The following is a 13191-nucleotide window of genomic DNA, read 5'->3' on the forward strand; positions in this document are numbered from 1 at the left end:
GCTGCTTTTAAAGGGACAGTGGGTGGGCAGTGGGTGTACAGCGATGCGCTGAGGACTAGGATCCTGCCCAGTGCTGGGGGCGGGGGAGAAATTACAGTGGCAAGCAGCAGAGGAGAAAGGTGGATTTACCTGTCGTTTTAACACACATACCCAAAGGCAGGATGAATTCCCATGAAGAGCAGCCTCAGTCAGATGCAGCTACTGCTGCTGCTACCCCGTCTTCCACCGATGATGATGATGGGATGACCTGGTGGTACAAGTGGTTATGCAGATTGGCTGGCATCATTGGGGGCATCTGTGAGTATTTCCTTTACTCCTCCCACCCCACAGTTTTCCCCTCCAGTGATTCCCCTATCCCCGCACCTCCAGAGCAAAGTCCCAAGATCCAATTTGCCTCCTATGCTGGGGGCTTGCTTTGCACCGACTGGCTGATTTTGTGTCTTTGGGGATTTTTGCTTTAATTTTCTCTCCTGTAGGGGGCAGGGGAATAGCACTGCAAACTTTTTGTACACATGTTTTGGGGGGTGGGGTTTTTTATATATAAAAAAACATGTTTTGTCACTCTTCTGTTGTGAGCTGTCAAGAGGACTAGCCTCTTTACTGCCTTCGTTTAAATATAGTTAGTAGGTAAATAAATACCTACATCAGGGTGTGCAATATGCAAAACAGATCAAAAGTGCAACAGGGTAGTGCCTATTTTGCATTAGCAAATGTTTGTATTTCTGCATTGCATTTTGGTGTTTGATTGAGTTACTCAGAGTCACTTCATTTTTTTTAAAATATATATTAATATCCCACCTTTTCTCAAAGGAGCTCAAGGCTCTCCCCCTCCCCATTTTATCCTCGCAACAACCCTGTGAGGTAAGGTGAGGCTGGGAGGCAACAACTAGTCCAAACTCAACCAGTGGTCTCTCTCATGTCTCAGTCTACAGTGGTGTCATGTGGGGGACAGCCACCCAGTCTCTGCTTGTGCCTAAATGTCCCCCACCCTCCTGATTCATAAGAACTCCATGACCGAATCAGATCAAAGGTCCAACCAGTCCAAAACCCTGGCCAGCCAGATGCCACCAGGAAACCAGTAAGAAGGGTACAGTGATATTAGCCATTCCATATTCTTCACCTCTGGATCTGATATTCAGTGGGTACTCTGCTTCCGACCATGGAGGCTCCACTATCTTATCAGGGCCAGCCGATGTTGACTCAGGTCACATCTGCACTACACATTTAAAGCAATAACATACCACTTTAAACAACCATGGCTTCCCACAAAGAATCCTGGGAACTGTAGTTTGCTAAGGGTGCTGAGAGTTGTTAGATGACCTCCTATTCCCTTCACAGAGCTACAGTTCCCTGAGTTCCCTGTGAAGAGGGATCAACTATTAAGCCACACTGGAATTGTAGCTCTGTGAGGCAGGGGCATGAGAACTGGGACCTTATTGGTGGTGACTCCATGCTTGTGACACACCCTTTCAAGTTATTTGCATATGTCTGCCATCAGTGCAGCTGGACTTTTTATATAAAAACCACACATTTCCAGGATCTTTTTCCTTGAAAGATTTAGTAGGGCAACTGGCCTGAAACATTTGTTTTAGTTTTGTGTTGTTGCTGGCTTTTTTTCTAATATTAAGTTTGTTTTCATTCACTACAATGGCCCTTTGCCAGCCTGTGGGTTAGTTAAGGGACCTGGTTTGACTGGTTCTTGATTTGTTTTTGTTTTTAATCGAAATGTAATACTGCATTTTGTGTTTGCCGTAAGCTGCCTTGCAAGAGTGTTGCTCTAAAAGGTGGTCTGAAAGCATTCAAATAAATAAAAGCAGATAGATAGAATGAAACCCTTTGCAAAAAGTGCACCCTCTCTTCATTCAAGAATGGAATGGAGGGCATGGCTGCCCAGCCAACTGGGTACAGGAGCACTCTGTGCTGTACCATTTTGTTGCAGAGCCCATTTGCTCATTCTCTGGTATGTTTGCATTTCTAAGCAGAGTTTACTTTTGTAGAAGTCAGTGTCTTTAAAAAGCGTTTTGCAAAGGCTGATTAAGTTGGGGACAGTGCCTGAGACACTTGCTTACGACTTGAAAGAACTTCTCCCTTGCTGCACCCAGCCCTGGATACCTGTTCCCAGTTGCTTCTCTGTGATGTGATTTCTTACTCATGGTTTAGGGCACACCTGATAGCGGGGTTGAACTTTGCTCCTGCTGTACTTTGCTCCCTATGTTTAAACTTGTTGAGTAATCTTTCGTCAAGCTGGTATTCCTCACCCCCAGGCCACTCTTTCTGTTCCTTGGCTCTCTCTTCATGCAACATCCCTCACCAGCCAAGTGTTGACCCCTCCTTGAGCCGAGGCACCAGGTTGCCCCCAAGATTGAGGGGGCCCGGCATCACAGGCACGATTCATGTGCAACTTCATGTCCTCAGAAGGAGGCCAAGCACTCTGGCGGAGGCTGGGTGCTGAAACTGCAGCACACACAGGGTCCCCTTCAAACAAATATTGAGGAGAGTTTTTTCCCTTGAACTCTGATAATGCTTCCTACATGTCTACATTGAGGTTAGAGAGGGGTGTGTGAGGCTGTAGAATCTGGCCTACTGTACAAAAATTCACATTCACTGTCCCAGCCACTATTCTCATTGCTTCATGGGCGAGCTGGCTCTGGCTATAATAGAATTTGGCTGGGTTCCACTCTCTGCTTCTCCTCCCCACTTGTTAGGGAAAGTTTCACCTGCTAAAATTCTCAGACCTTTGGCTGCTTTTAAAGGCAGCACTTCCCCCTGCCCCTCCCCACCCACACAAAAAAGCAACTATGCCCTGAACAGTCCGAAAATAAGCCTTGGAACCACCTGGGATTTGGTCCTCATTAAACTTGCAGCAAGGTTCTCTGCATCCGATACAGCATCAGACCCCTTTCGCAGTCGTCAGCAGGTAACTTAATCCCAGTATTATGCGACACTGCTCATGAAAAAACAAGGGCCAGCAGAGCTGAGTTGACAAGAAATAATGGCACAAAGAACACAGATGCACTCAATTCTCCCACCCCACCCCCCAAAAAACCCTACAAAAATTAGTTTTGGAAACATTGTCAGAGTTTGTAGAGAACAAACGTCCAGTTCTCAAAGCTCTCGGAACCCAGTCTGGTTACGTCCAGGAGAATCACATCAAAGTTTTTCCTCTGCTATGAAGGCAGAGCGTAACCTTAGGCAGGTGACTAGCCCTCGGTGTCAGAACCTGTCCTCAGAATAGCCACAAAATTTTGTGATCTTCATCATGTGAATGTGATGTCATGTTGCAGCTTCATTTCTCACAATCCATGGCTGAACTGTGGAACTCACTCCCACAAGATGTAGTGATGACAACCAACCTGGATGGCTTTAAAAGAAGATTCGTAGACAAAATCGTGGAGGACAAGGATATGGATCCGATGTTCTACCTCCACTGCTGGAAGCAGTGAATACCATTGTTAGTGTGCCTCTTGGAGTGAAGTTAAACTGCTGTGACCTTCTGTGATGTGCAAGCCTGGGCAGTATTTGGGGGTCCTGGGTTGCCCAGACTACAAACTTCTCAGCCTTGCTGATGTGGCCCAGAAGAAAGCAGAGCAATATGTTTGGCACCAGCTTGGCTGCAGGATTTGCTGGAAGGAGGACAGCGAGGTGCCATCCATCCATCTTAGGGACTCCAAATTTGTGTAGGATTTACTCCTTAGCCTTCCCCGCCCCCTGAAGATATCCCACAAGACAGTGGAGGTTTAGGATCAGAGTTTTTCTTCAGCTAGATGGGCTAACTTCCTAGAAGAGTTTGGATTTGATATCCCGCTTTATCACTACCCGAAGGAGACTCAAAGCGGCTAACAATCTCCTTCCTCCCCCACAACAAACTGTGAGGTGAGTGGGGCTGAGAGACTTCAGAGAAGTGTGACTACCCCAAGGTCACCCAGTAGCTGCATGTGGAGGAGCGGAGACGCGAACCCAGTTCTCCAGATTACGAGTCTACTGCTCTTAACCACTACACCACACTGGCTCTCCTAGGTTGATGAGCCCCATCTGCCCCTCACTTCTCTCTACAACATGAATGCAATGAGTATTGGACCCAGTATTGGTCTGATCCACTCAATCCACCAGAGCCTGTCTTCACATGCAAGGGAAGTCCCTAACTCACCAAGGGTTTGAGACCCATCAGCTACCTTCACCTGGTTAGCTGGCCAGTTGAAGCTGCTCCTGGGTTGTGGCCGCTGTCACATGCTGACAACTTCTAGGAGCCACAGGTGAGAGCTGGAGGGGGGGAGGTGGACAAGCTACCCCAGAAGTAGCATGTTATTTCCCCTGCCAGAGGTACTGCCCCTCCCCTAACACCTCATACACCCCAGTATATACCAGTGTAGACAGACCAGTTGCTGGGAAATGCAAGTAGACAGAGTGTGCTGTTGCACTCAAGACCTTCTTGGGAGCCTCCCAGAGGAGTCAGGTCAGTCACTGTGAGAACAGGATGCATTGACCCACCAGGGCTGATCTTAACATTTTCTACCTGCTTTGTCCATTCAGCGTGTGCCTTTGCTGGCCTCTTTAACTGTGTGACCATCCACCCTCTCAACATCGCAGCTGGCGTTTGGATGATGTAAGTAAACTTGACTTCCTTTGCGGTGACTATTTGTTTCGAGTACTGGGGTTCTGCAAGTCAACACCAGCTGAGATGAAAGTCTGTTGCAAATGCAGAGGCGGGCAATGAATGATTTGTCCTGGTGGGATGTGTGGCCATTGCACTGCCCACTCAGCACAGTCTCTGGCCTTCCTGCTAGTTCCAACCCCCCCCCCCGGCTGAATCTACACAGGTATAAAAAACACTGTGAAAGTGCTTTTTTAAAAAAAATTTAAAAAGTAGTAAAGTATATATGGAATTTGCCATTAGCTCACCAGTGCCACCTAGTGTCACATTTGTTTAATACACTTAAAATGCACTTAAAACGTTATACAGTGGTACCTCTGGTTGCGAACGCAATCCGCACCTGTGTGTCTGCATGTGCGTGGGCCTCGATTCACCGCTTCTGCGCATGCGTGTGACGTCATTTTACACACCTGTGCATGCGCAAGTGGTGAAACCCGGAAGTAACCCTTTCCAGTACTTCCGGGTCGCCACAGGACACAACCTGAAAACACTCAACCTGAAGCAAACGTAACATGAGGTATGGCTGTATTTGCAGCTGAGTCCCTGTGGCTCCGAAAATAGAAAACCGTTCAGAGTAGCTTTGTGAGAGGGCCACAGCTTACTGGTAGAGCAAGGCTTAATCCCTGGCATCTCCAGGTGGGGCTGGGAATGTCTGATACTCTGGAGAGCCACTGTCAATCAATGTAGACAGTTCTGAGCTAGACGGACATGGGGTCTTACTGAGTACTAGGCAATTCCATGTGTCAACTGGCTGTTTGTTCAGAACCACGAGGACTAGAATCTTACCTTATTTTTAGGGAAAGAGCCATAGCTCAGTGCTAGAGCATCTGCTTTGCATGCAGAAGGTCCCAGGTCCAATTCCCAACATCTCTAGGTATGGCTGGGAAGTCTCTTGCTCTTAAATCCCAGAGAGCTGCTGCCAGTTTATTCTATGCAATTTTAATTGAAAATATTTTAAAGCCACTTTTCTGAGTAAATGCCCAGGGCAAGCAAGGTGGAAGATTTAAAACAACAATGCAGTACAAACTGGAAAACTTTTAAAACACTACAAAATTTAAAACACTTAAAACTAGAAGTAAAATAAAGCACAGAACCCAAGAAAACATAATTGAGTCAGACCAAGCTAACAGTCACCGTACCTGGAGGGTCGGCTGCATTTAAAGGCACACCAACCACACCCACACTTTCTGAAACAACGAGAACTGAAACACAGCCAAATATTGAAATTTGTGCTTCTCTGGATTTTGCAGTGCAGTTCTCCAGCCAGCTCATGTGTCCAAATTTGCATAGACAAAGGTAAAGTCTGCCTATCAGTACATAGATCAGTGAAAGTAACATATAAAAATGCTTTATACAGTGGTACCTCAGGTTAAGTTCTTAATTCGTTCCGGAGGTACGTTCTTAACCTGAAACTGTTCTTAACTTGAAGCACCACTTTAGCTAATAGGGCCTCTTGCTGCCACCACGCCGCCGGAGCACGATTTCTGTTCTCATCCTGAAGCAAAGTTCTTAACCCGAGGTACTATTTCTGGGTTAGCGGAGTCTGTAACCTGAAGCGTATGTAACCCGAGGTACCACTGTATATGGGGAAATTGCCGTCTTGGCTGTCTCTTAGTCCAGACCCAGGTCACTGAGCCTGAGCTTCTACAGCCGCTGCCTGCCATGAACCAGCAATGGCAGGATTGGCAGCAACAGCAGCAGATATGTTCTATGCTTAAGGTAATTTTTAATTCTCTTGCTAGTGCTGTTTTAAATGTGCATCTTATATTTGACGTTATTAATGTTTTCTTTTGAAATCTTTAAGATAATTTGTTTGTTAACATTGCTGCATTAAATGGGCATTCTGTAGTTGGCTTCTTTTGCAATGTTTGGTTTTGAAATCTTTAAGATAATATTTTAGTTTCCTGTTAAATATCATTGTTTGAATGTATACTTGAATTTCTTTAGTAATGTTTTATTCTGGATTGTTTTATCTGATGTTTCAATGTCGGTTCTAAGCTGCTTTGAGATTTCTTAATTAAGAGTATAAAGCAGTAGAGAAATGAATAATAATAGGCAAAAATTCATAACAAAATGTGCACATAGGAAAAAGTTTGGGGGTAATTTTTCATGTGGACTTTTTTTTTTTTTTACAAAAGAAAATATTGCAAATGTGTAGAAACATAGAGAACTGAACTTAAAATCAGAAAAAAATGAGAAATTGAGAGAAACCAAAACTGGCAGATTTGCCCATTCCAATTCCAGTAGATCTCAAATGCCTTGGCTCCCCAACAATACGATTCCTGAACGATTGAAACCCAAAAGTGAGTGTTCCAGTTTTCAAACGAGTTTCGGAAGCTGAAAGTCCGGTGCAGCTTCCGCAGCCTCTGATTGGCTGCAGGATGCTCCTACAGCCAATCGGAAGCCACGCCTTGGTTTTCGAACGGTTCTGTGAGTTGAACGGAATTCCGGAACGCATTCTGTTCGAGAACCAAGGTACGAACTGTACTAGCTAAATAGCCCTCTGGCCCCAGTAAGGTTATAAAAGCTTAGAACCTAAAGCAGCCTAAGAGTTTCACTGGCTGTGGTGTCTAGTACTTTTGAGAAAAGGCAAGCAAGAGTTGACATGGTAGAAGTTCATAAAATTATGCATGGCATGAAGAAAGTGGGTAGAAAAAAGTTTAAATCCCTCTCTTATAATGTTAGAACTGATGGTCATCCAACATGGCTGAAAGTCAAATAATTTAGGACAGATGAAAGGGTGGACTTCTTCTCTCAGTGTAGAGAAGAACTTGCTCCCACAGGAGGTAGTGATGGCCACCAACTTTAAGATGCCTTTAAGAAAAGATTAGGTAAATTCATGGAGGAGAAGGCTATCCATGATTTCTAAACTATGATGGCTCTACCCTGCCTCCGCAGTTCAAAGCAGCAATGCTTCTTTGCAATGCCACAGGAGAAGAGACAGCTCTTGTCCTTGGCTTCTGCTTGTGGGTTTCCTGTTGGGGCAACTGGTTGGCCACTGTGAGAACAGGATGCTGGACTAGATGGGCCATTGGCCTGATCCAGCAAAAAATTCATGCGTTCACCAGATGGGCCCTTTCATTATGGATGGGGTGGGTTCTCTCTGGTTTTGAATGTGACTTCTTGCCCCAAAGGTTGAATGCCTTCGTCCTTTTCCTGTGCGAGGCCCCCTTCTGCTGCCAGTTCATCGAGTTTGCAAACGCTGTGTCAGCAAGGGCAGACAAACTGCGCCCATGGCAGAAAGGTGCCTTCTACTGCGGGTAAGTGTGTCTTGGGGTTGGGAGTGTCTCTGGATTACCAGTATTGTGCCAGAGGGATTCAAGTGCATACCAGAGCTCTAAGTTTGCACAATTAAAGTGTTCTGGCATAACAAATCCATGATAAACACAACAAAGCATACTCTTTGTGGTTTGGAAGGTGACGATGACTAGTGAGAAGAATCACAGAATCATAGGATTGTAGAGTTGGAAGGGACCATGAGAACCATCTAGTTCAAACCCCTGCAATGCAGGGATCTTTTATCCAACATGGGGCTCAAACCCACAACCCTGAAGTTAAAAGTCTCATGCTCAACTGAGCTGTCCTAGAGTTCATTTATATATATATATATATATTAAAAAAGCATTTGCATCCTACTCTTCAGCCAAAAAGGTTCCTAGAGCAGTTTGCAATACAAACAAAACAAGACAGTCCCTACCCACAAGCTTACAATCTAACAAGAACCCACATGACACACAAGGGGTAAAGGGCAAGGAGGGTAGAGGAAAACAAAAAACACAAGCACAGATTTCTAGACAGTTGGTCCTGTATTAACCATCTGGTCCTGTATAGGGTCAGGAGGTGCCTGATGAAGCTTGGCCTCAAGTAAAGCTGATGAAGTGAGCCTGGCTTCCTGGGGTGGAATGGCTGCCCTCAAGTAACAGTTAAGGAAGAAGAGGCCTGGTGGAGGCTGGCTTACACCCTGGGAAGAGGGGTTGATAATTAAAGAACTCTGGGAATTGTAGTTCTGTGAGGGGAATGGGGGTTTCCTAAACATTCTTAGCTAACTACAATTCTCAGGATTCTTTTTCTGAGGGGAAGCCATGACTGTTTAAAACTTATCTAATAAAGCTTTAAATGCATGGTGCAGATGTGGCCAAAATCTTTTAATTATTTTTTTTTAAGTTAATGAGTGTTGCCTGGCGTATGCTTCCTAGAAAAGTTGTTAATGTGCAATATCTCATATTTGGAGTAGACCTGTTCAGTCATTTGTCCAGTAACTTTCAATGAGTCTACTCTGACACTGACCTGTTGGATATCACCCAGTATGTTTAAAATACAAATTGTTCTAAACTTTTCCCTCTTGAATGCCTTTGGTTCTTGAAGCTGGGTATGTTTTCCCTCTCCACAGACCCCTTTCCAATATCTGCGTTTGTATGTACCCTAAATCTGGTTGTGTGATTAAAACGCATTGTAATTCATGGGTATGCCTAACTTGGGTTCATTCACTTCAGTAGGTCATTTCAGTGACCATTTGGAAGCGAAAAATCTGAGATCACAAAATCCTGTACCAGCAAACTGTTGATCCACATTTAGGTCCTTGTTTTGCTAGGCATCCTGTGTTGAAGTGGATTGCAGCACGACACTGCCTTAACTTCACAAATTTCCTCTCTTTCCCCCCAGGATGGCGATATTTCCAGTTATACTGAGCCTGACTCTGACAACTTTATTAGGCAATGCCATTGCCTTTGCGACAGGAGTGCTCTATGGACTTTCAGCATTAGGCAAAAAGTAAGAGAGAAGAGTTTTCCCTCCCTCCCTGTTTCAGCCAGTGGATTGCTGGTCTGTCTTGGGTGCTGTGCCTGTCAAAACCACCACTCACTCCAAGCTCCTATGCTGTCTTTTGCCTTTTGTAGGGGAGACGCCATCACGTACGCAAGGATGCAGCAGTTGCAACGGAAGCAAACAAACGAAGAAGGGGTGACAGGAAATGTCGAACCGCAGGCCGTGTGACATCGCCATTCTTTTGAGGCCAGTCATTCCCATCTCATTGAAAAGCAAAGCTTGGGAATTCACTCCAGCCTTAGAAACTGGCCTTGGAATCCTGTGCTGTGAAACTCTTTCAAAACTTCTAATTTCAAGCCGGAGAGTGCAGAATGAAAACATACCTTCTCCTTTGTCCCCAGAACATTTTTTAAAAAACAAAAACACATTTATGCAACACTGTGAATCTTATATGCTGCAGCTTTAAGGGGGCAGGATTTAATGTGGGGTCCTCCCTTCTCCCACCCTGCTCCTTTCTCAGGTTGGTGTGGAACCAAATAGGGTGAACAAGCCCCATTTGTCACATCACTGTGGTGGACTCTTAGTCGCCTGTGTTGCAACAGCCTTTTGATACAGTTTTAGCAGCTCAATACGGTACTTCTGAGATCATCAGAAGCTACATTCTGGGCCTTGATTTTATTTTGACATTTGGGGTGATGGGGAAGCTATTTTGGGAGCTGGAAAATGTGGTACCAAATGAATTCTAGGATCTCAGCGTTTAATATTTTAGCCACCAACCCAGTCTCTGATTTGGTGTTCTCTCTTAGAGTTACAAACTTTGGGGGCTTGATGGACCTTGCTGTCTTCCTACTTTAGAGTCTTGTTTTCCCACCTCTGCATTGCAGAGAATTATTCCCCCGATGAATTTTTAGACCCATTTCTTTAGTAATTTTAGAACTGACGTTTATTTAGTAATTTAACAACTGAGCAAACTGTGTGTTGATTTGTGAGATGCATTTTCTTAAGGAGAGAAATTACTTGAAAACCCTTAGTTTGTTTGCATTTGATATTTTTCCTTTTAGGATTCTTCAGCAGTGGGAGCGGGGGGAGGACTAGCTTTTGCTGCGGGGGAAAAGGATAACTTTTTGGAGTGATCCTGGCTTCCAATGGTGGAAAGGGCAGCCATTGTTGCATCCCAAAGTCTAGCAAAGGACCCCCTGCTTCCTTGAGAAAACTGTTGCTCTCACTTTGCAGCAAAGATGGCCAGAGGTGGCATGAGAGAATTATTGGTTTACAATACCTCAAAGCATTTCAAGTTAAGGGCCCCAGCAAGCCCCTTCCCCATCCCCCTTAAAAAACACTTGAGCTGCAATCATAGGCATTTTTTGTACATGTAAAAAGCACAAATCTTAGGTTCCATAATGCAATACTGTAAAATGGTTCAAGCAGCTGGCCAGTTTTGTTTCTGGTCATCGCTTTTTATAACTGGAAAAAAAAACTTCCTTGCCTGAAATGGTACGCAGTTGCAATCTTCTTTGCTACTGTTTAACCTGTTTTACTACTTGATAATTCCACTTTCCATATTTATACCCTGTAGCTAAAATTTAATTTATTATTCCTTTTTCTTGTAATTTGCTTTGGGAAGCATAAAAAATGTATTATTATTATTATTATTTATTTGGAGTTCCTCGAACTGTTCCGGTGGGGGATCTGTTCTCTTGGGGGATAGAACATGAGACAGGTGCTTTCATTTGCTGGGAAACAATTTCTGTCTAGTAGTGTTAGGTCACTGTCTTTTTAGGAAGAGGAAGATGGGGCTAGTTGGGAACTGAGTAGGGCACAGAAATAGTGTGAAGAATTAATTAAGTCTATAGATGTAGTTGATAGAAGGGCGTGTGAGAATCTTACTTGCCAGATGCAATGTTGTGTCCCACCGCTAAGGGTCAGTATTTTCAAATGCATTATCAACAAGAAGTGATGGTATTATAGGCTTCCTTTAGGAGGAAATGCTTTGCTAGAGATTCCCGTTTCTTGTTGAAAGATAAGGTTTCAGAGGAAGGGACCTTTGTCAAAAAGCTCACCCCGTCTCTGAAGATTGAACAAAGCTGGATCACTGCCATTTTGAAAGAGCATAAAAGAATAAGGCAGTCTCTTCTCAGGCGTAGTTATTTTTTCTGAATAATTATTGGAGACTCTGGATTCTACATTGTAATACCATTTCTTTTTCTTTTACTGTGCTGTATAACGAATAATATTTTCTTGTTTCTAGGATGCGTATTGCACAGTATTGTCTGATTTTTCCCTTCAGGTGTTTTGTTTTTTTTAGCATGCAACAAACATACCACTTGTATTCACCAACACTATCTTTCAAGCAGGTGGAAATGCAATAATTTAATTCTAGGGTCCCTTCTGAAATTAATTTATCTTGTATTTAATGGCGGAATGAAAAGCTATTGTTTGAAAGACTGTGTATGCACCCTAGTGCAGGGGCACAGAACCCGTGTCAGCCCGAGGGCCACATTCCCTTTTTGACAACCTTCGGGGGCCACATACCAGAGGCAAAAGTGGGCCAAACGACAGGTGTAACATTTGTACAGTAGACGAGTTTCAGCACACACTCACACACGCCTTACTTTCCTCCATCCTGGCAAGCAAGCAAGAGGCATCTTCAGGACCCTGGGATACATTTCAGCCTGGCAAAACCACCTGAGGATGTGATGCAGGGCTGCTGAAGGTTGTGGCTTGGGGAGCTTTCTGAAGGCCAGCTAGAGAGGCCTGGAGGGCCACAGCTGGCCCCTGAACCTGAGGTTCTCCACGACTGCTGTTAAGGGGCCTCAGCAAGAGCTGTGCTGGATCAGACCAAAGGCCCATCTATGTCAGCATCCTGGTCTTATAGTGAACAACCAGGTGCCTGTGGGAAGCTCATAAGACAGACCCAAGCACAACAGCACTCTCCTCACTTGTGATTCCCAGTAACTGGCACTTAGAGGCAGGATGTAAACCACCTTGAGAGCTGCAGGTATAGGGTGGTATATAAATTCAATTAACAACAACAACAACAACAACATCATCATAGCGGCTGTGGCCAGTAGCCTTATTACCCTTCACAAATTTGTCCTAACCCATTTTAAAGCCATCTTTGCTTGGTGCCCCTCACGGAACAACTCTCTGGAGTAAAATCCATAGCTCAACTACGTTCTGTGTGAAGAAGTCCTTACGCCTGTCTCGTGAATTATACGATGCACTAGGGGAGGGTTTTGTGTAGAGTAATGTCCCCTAGATGTTCATGGACTACAATTCCCATCAGCCCCTGCCAACATGGCCAATGGCCAGGGATTCTGGAAGTAAGATTCTGGAAGGCAACTGGCTGGTTATCTCTGGCCTACAGGATAAGCAACCATGAGCAGGTGGCCTCCTCCTTTTCAAGGATGTGAAGCTTTAGGACCCATGAGGCAGATGAAGCAGCCCAGCTTAGGCAGTGGAATCCCATGGGGTTGTGCAGCTGTGGCTTCCAGGGAGATTTCGCTAGAAGTCACCATACAACTCCAGTAAGTGAGGCTTTGAGGGGGTGCTGATGCAAGGGCGCACCTTCCCGTTTCTCCTCAGTTGGCAAAATGGGATGGGCCACTTCTGTGAAACTGAGACTGCTGGCTTGCATCACTGGTCTACGGGGAAAGGGTTGATATGAGTAAACCAGTTTTTATTCTGTGTAGAATCCTTGACAACGCATCAGTTTACTGAACCTGCCTGTCACTGATCCTCTTTTTGTGTATGCAGTGAATAAAAAGACCATTCTA

At 44.8% G+C, this 13191-nt stretch overlaps 1 protein-coding gene across 1 annotated transcript; it reads left to right on the top strand.

Annotated features, from left to right (window-relative positions):
- Nucleotides 1-13191, top strand: CACFD1 (calcium channel flower domain containing 1). The gene is made up of 5 exons (XM_082208117.1): nucleotides 1-297; nucleotides 4531-4603; nucleotides 7786-7911; nucleotides 9314-9421; nucleotides 9547-13191. Exons 1-5 carry the CDS (start codon nucleotides 162-164, stop codon nucleotides 9641-9643), a joined length of 540 nt encoding a protein of 179 aa, XP_082064243.1. The 5' UTR covers nucleotides 1-161; the 3' UTR covers nucleotides 9644-13191.

The sequence above is a fragment of the Podarcis vaucheri genome, assembly GCF_965113315.1.
Source record: "Podarcis vaucheri genome assembly, chromosome: Z".
Taxonomy (NCBI): domain Eukaryota; kingdom Metazoa; phylum Chordata; class Lepidosauria; order Squamata; family Lacertidae; genus Podarcis; species Podarcis vaucheri.

What these genes read in the sequence shown, in the direction of transcription:
- CACFD1 (XM_082208117.1), top strand. Translation starts at nt 162, where the DNA reads ATGAATTCCCATGAAGAGCAGCCTCAGTCAGATGCAGCTACTGCTGCT. An exon ending in AAAGGTGCCTTCTACTGCGG is followed by an intron (nt 7,912 to 9,313) that starts GTAAGTGTGTCT and finishes CTTTCCCCCCAG; the next exon opens with GATGGCGATATTTCCAGTTA. An exon ending in CTTTCAGCATTAGGCAAAAA is followed by an intron (nt 9,422 to 9,546) that starts GTAAGAGAGAAG and finishes TGCCTTTTGTAG; the next exon opens with GGGAGACGCCATCACGTACG.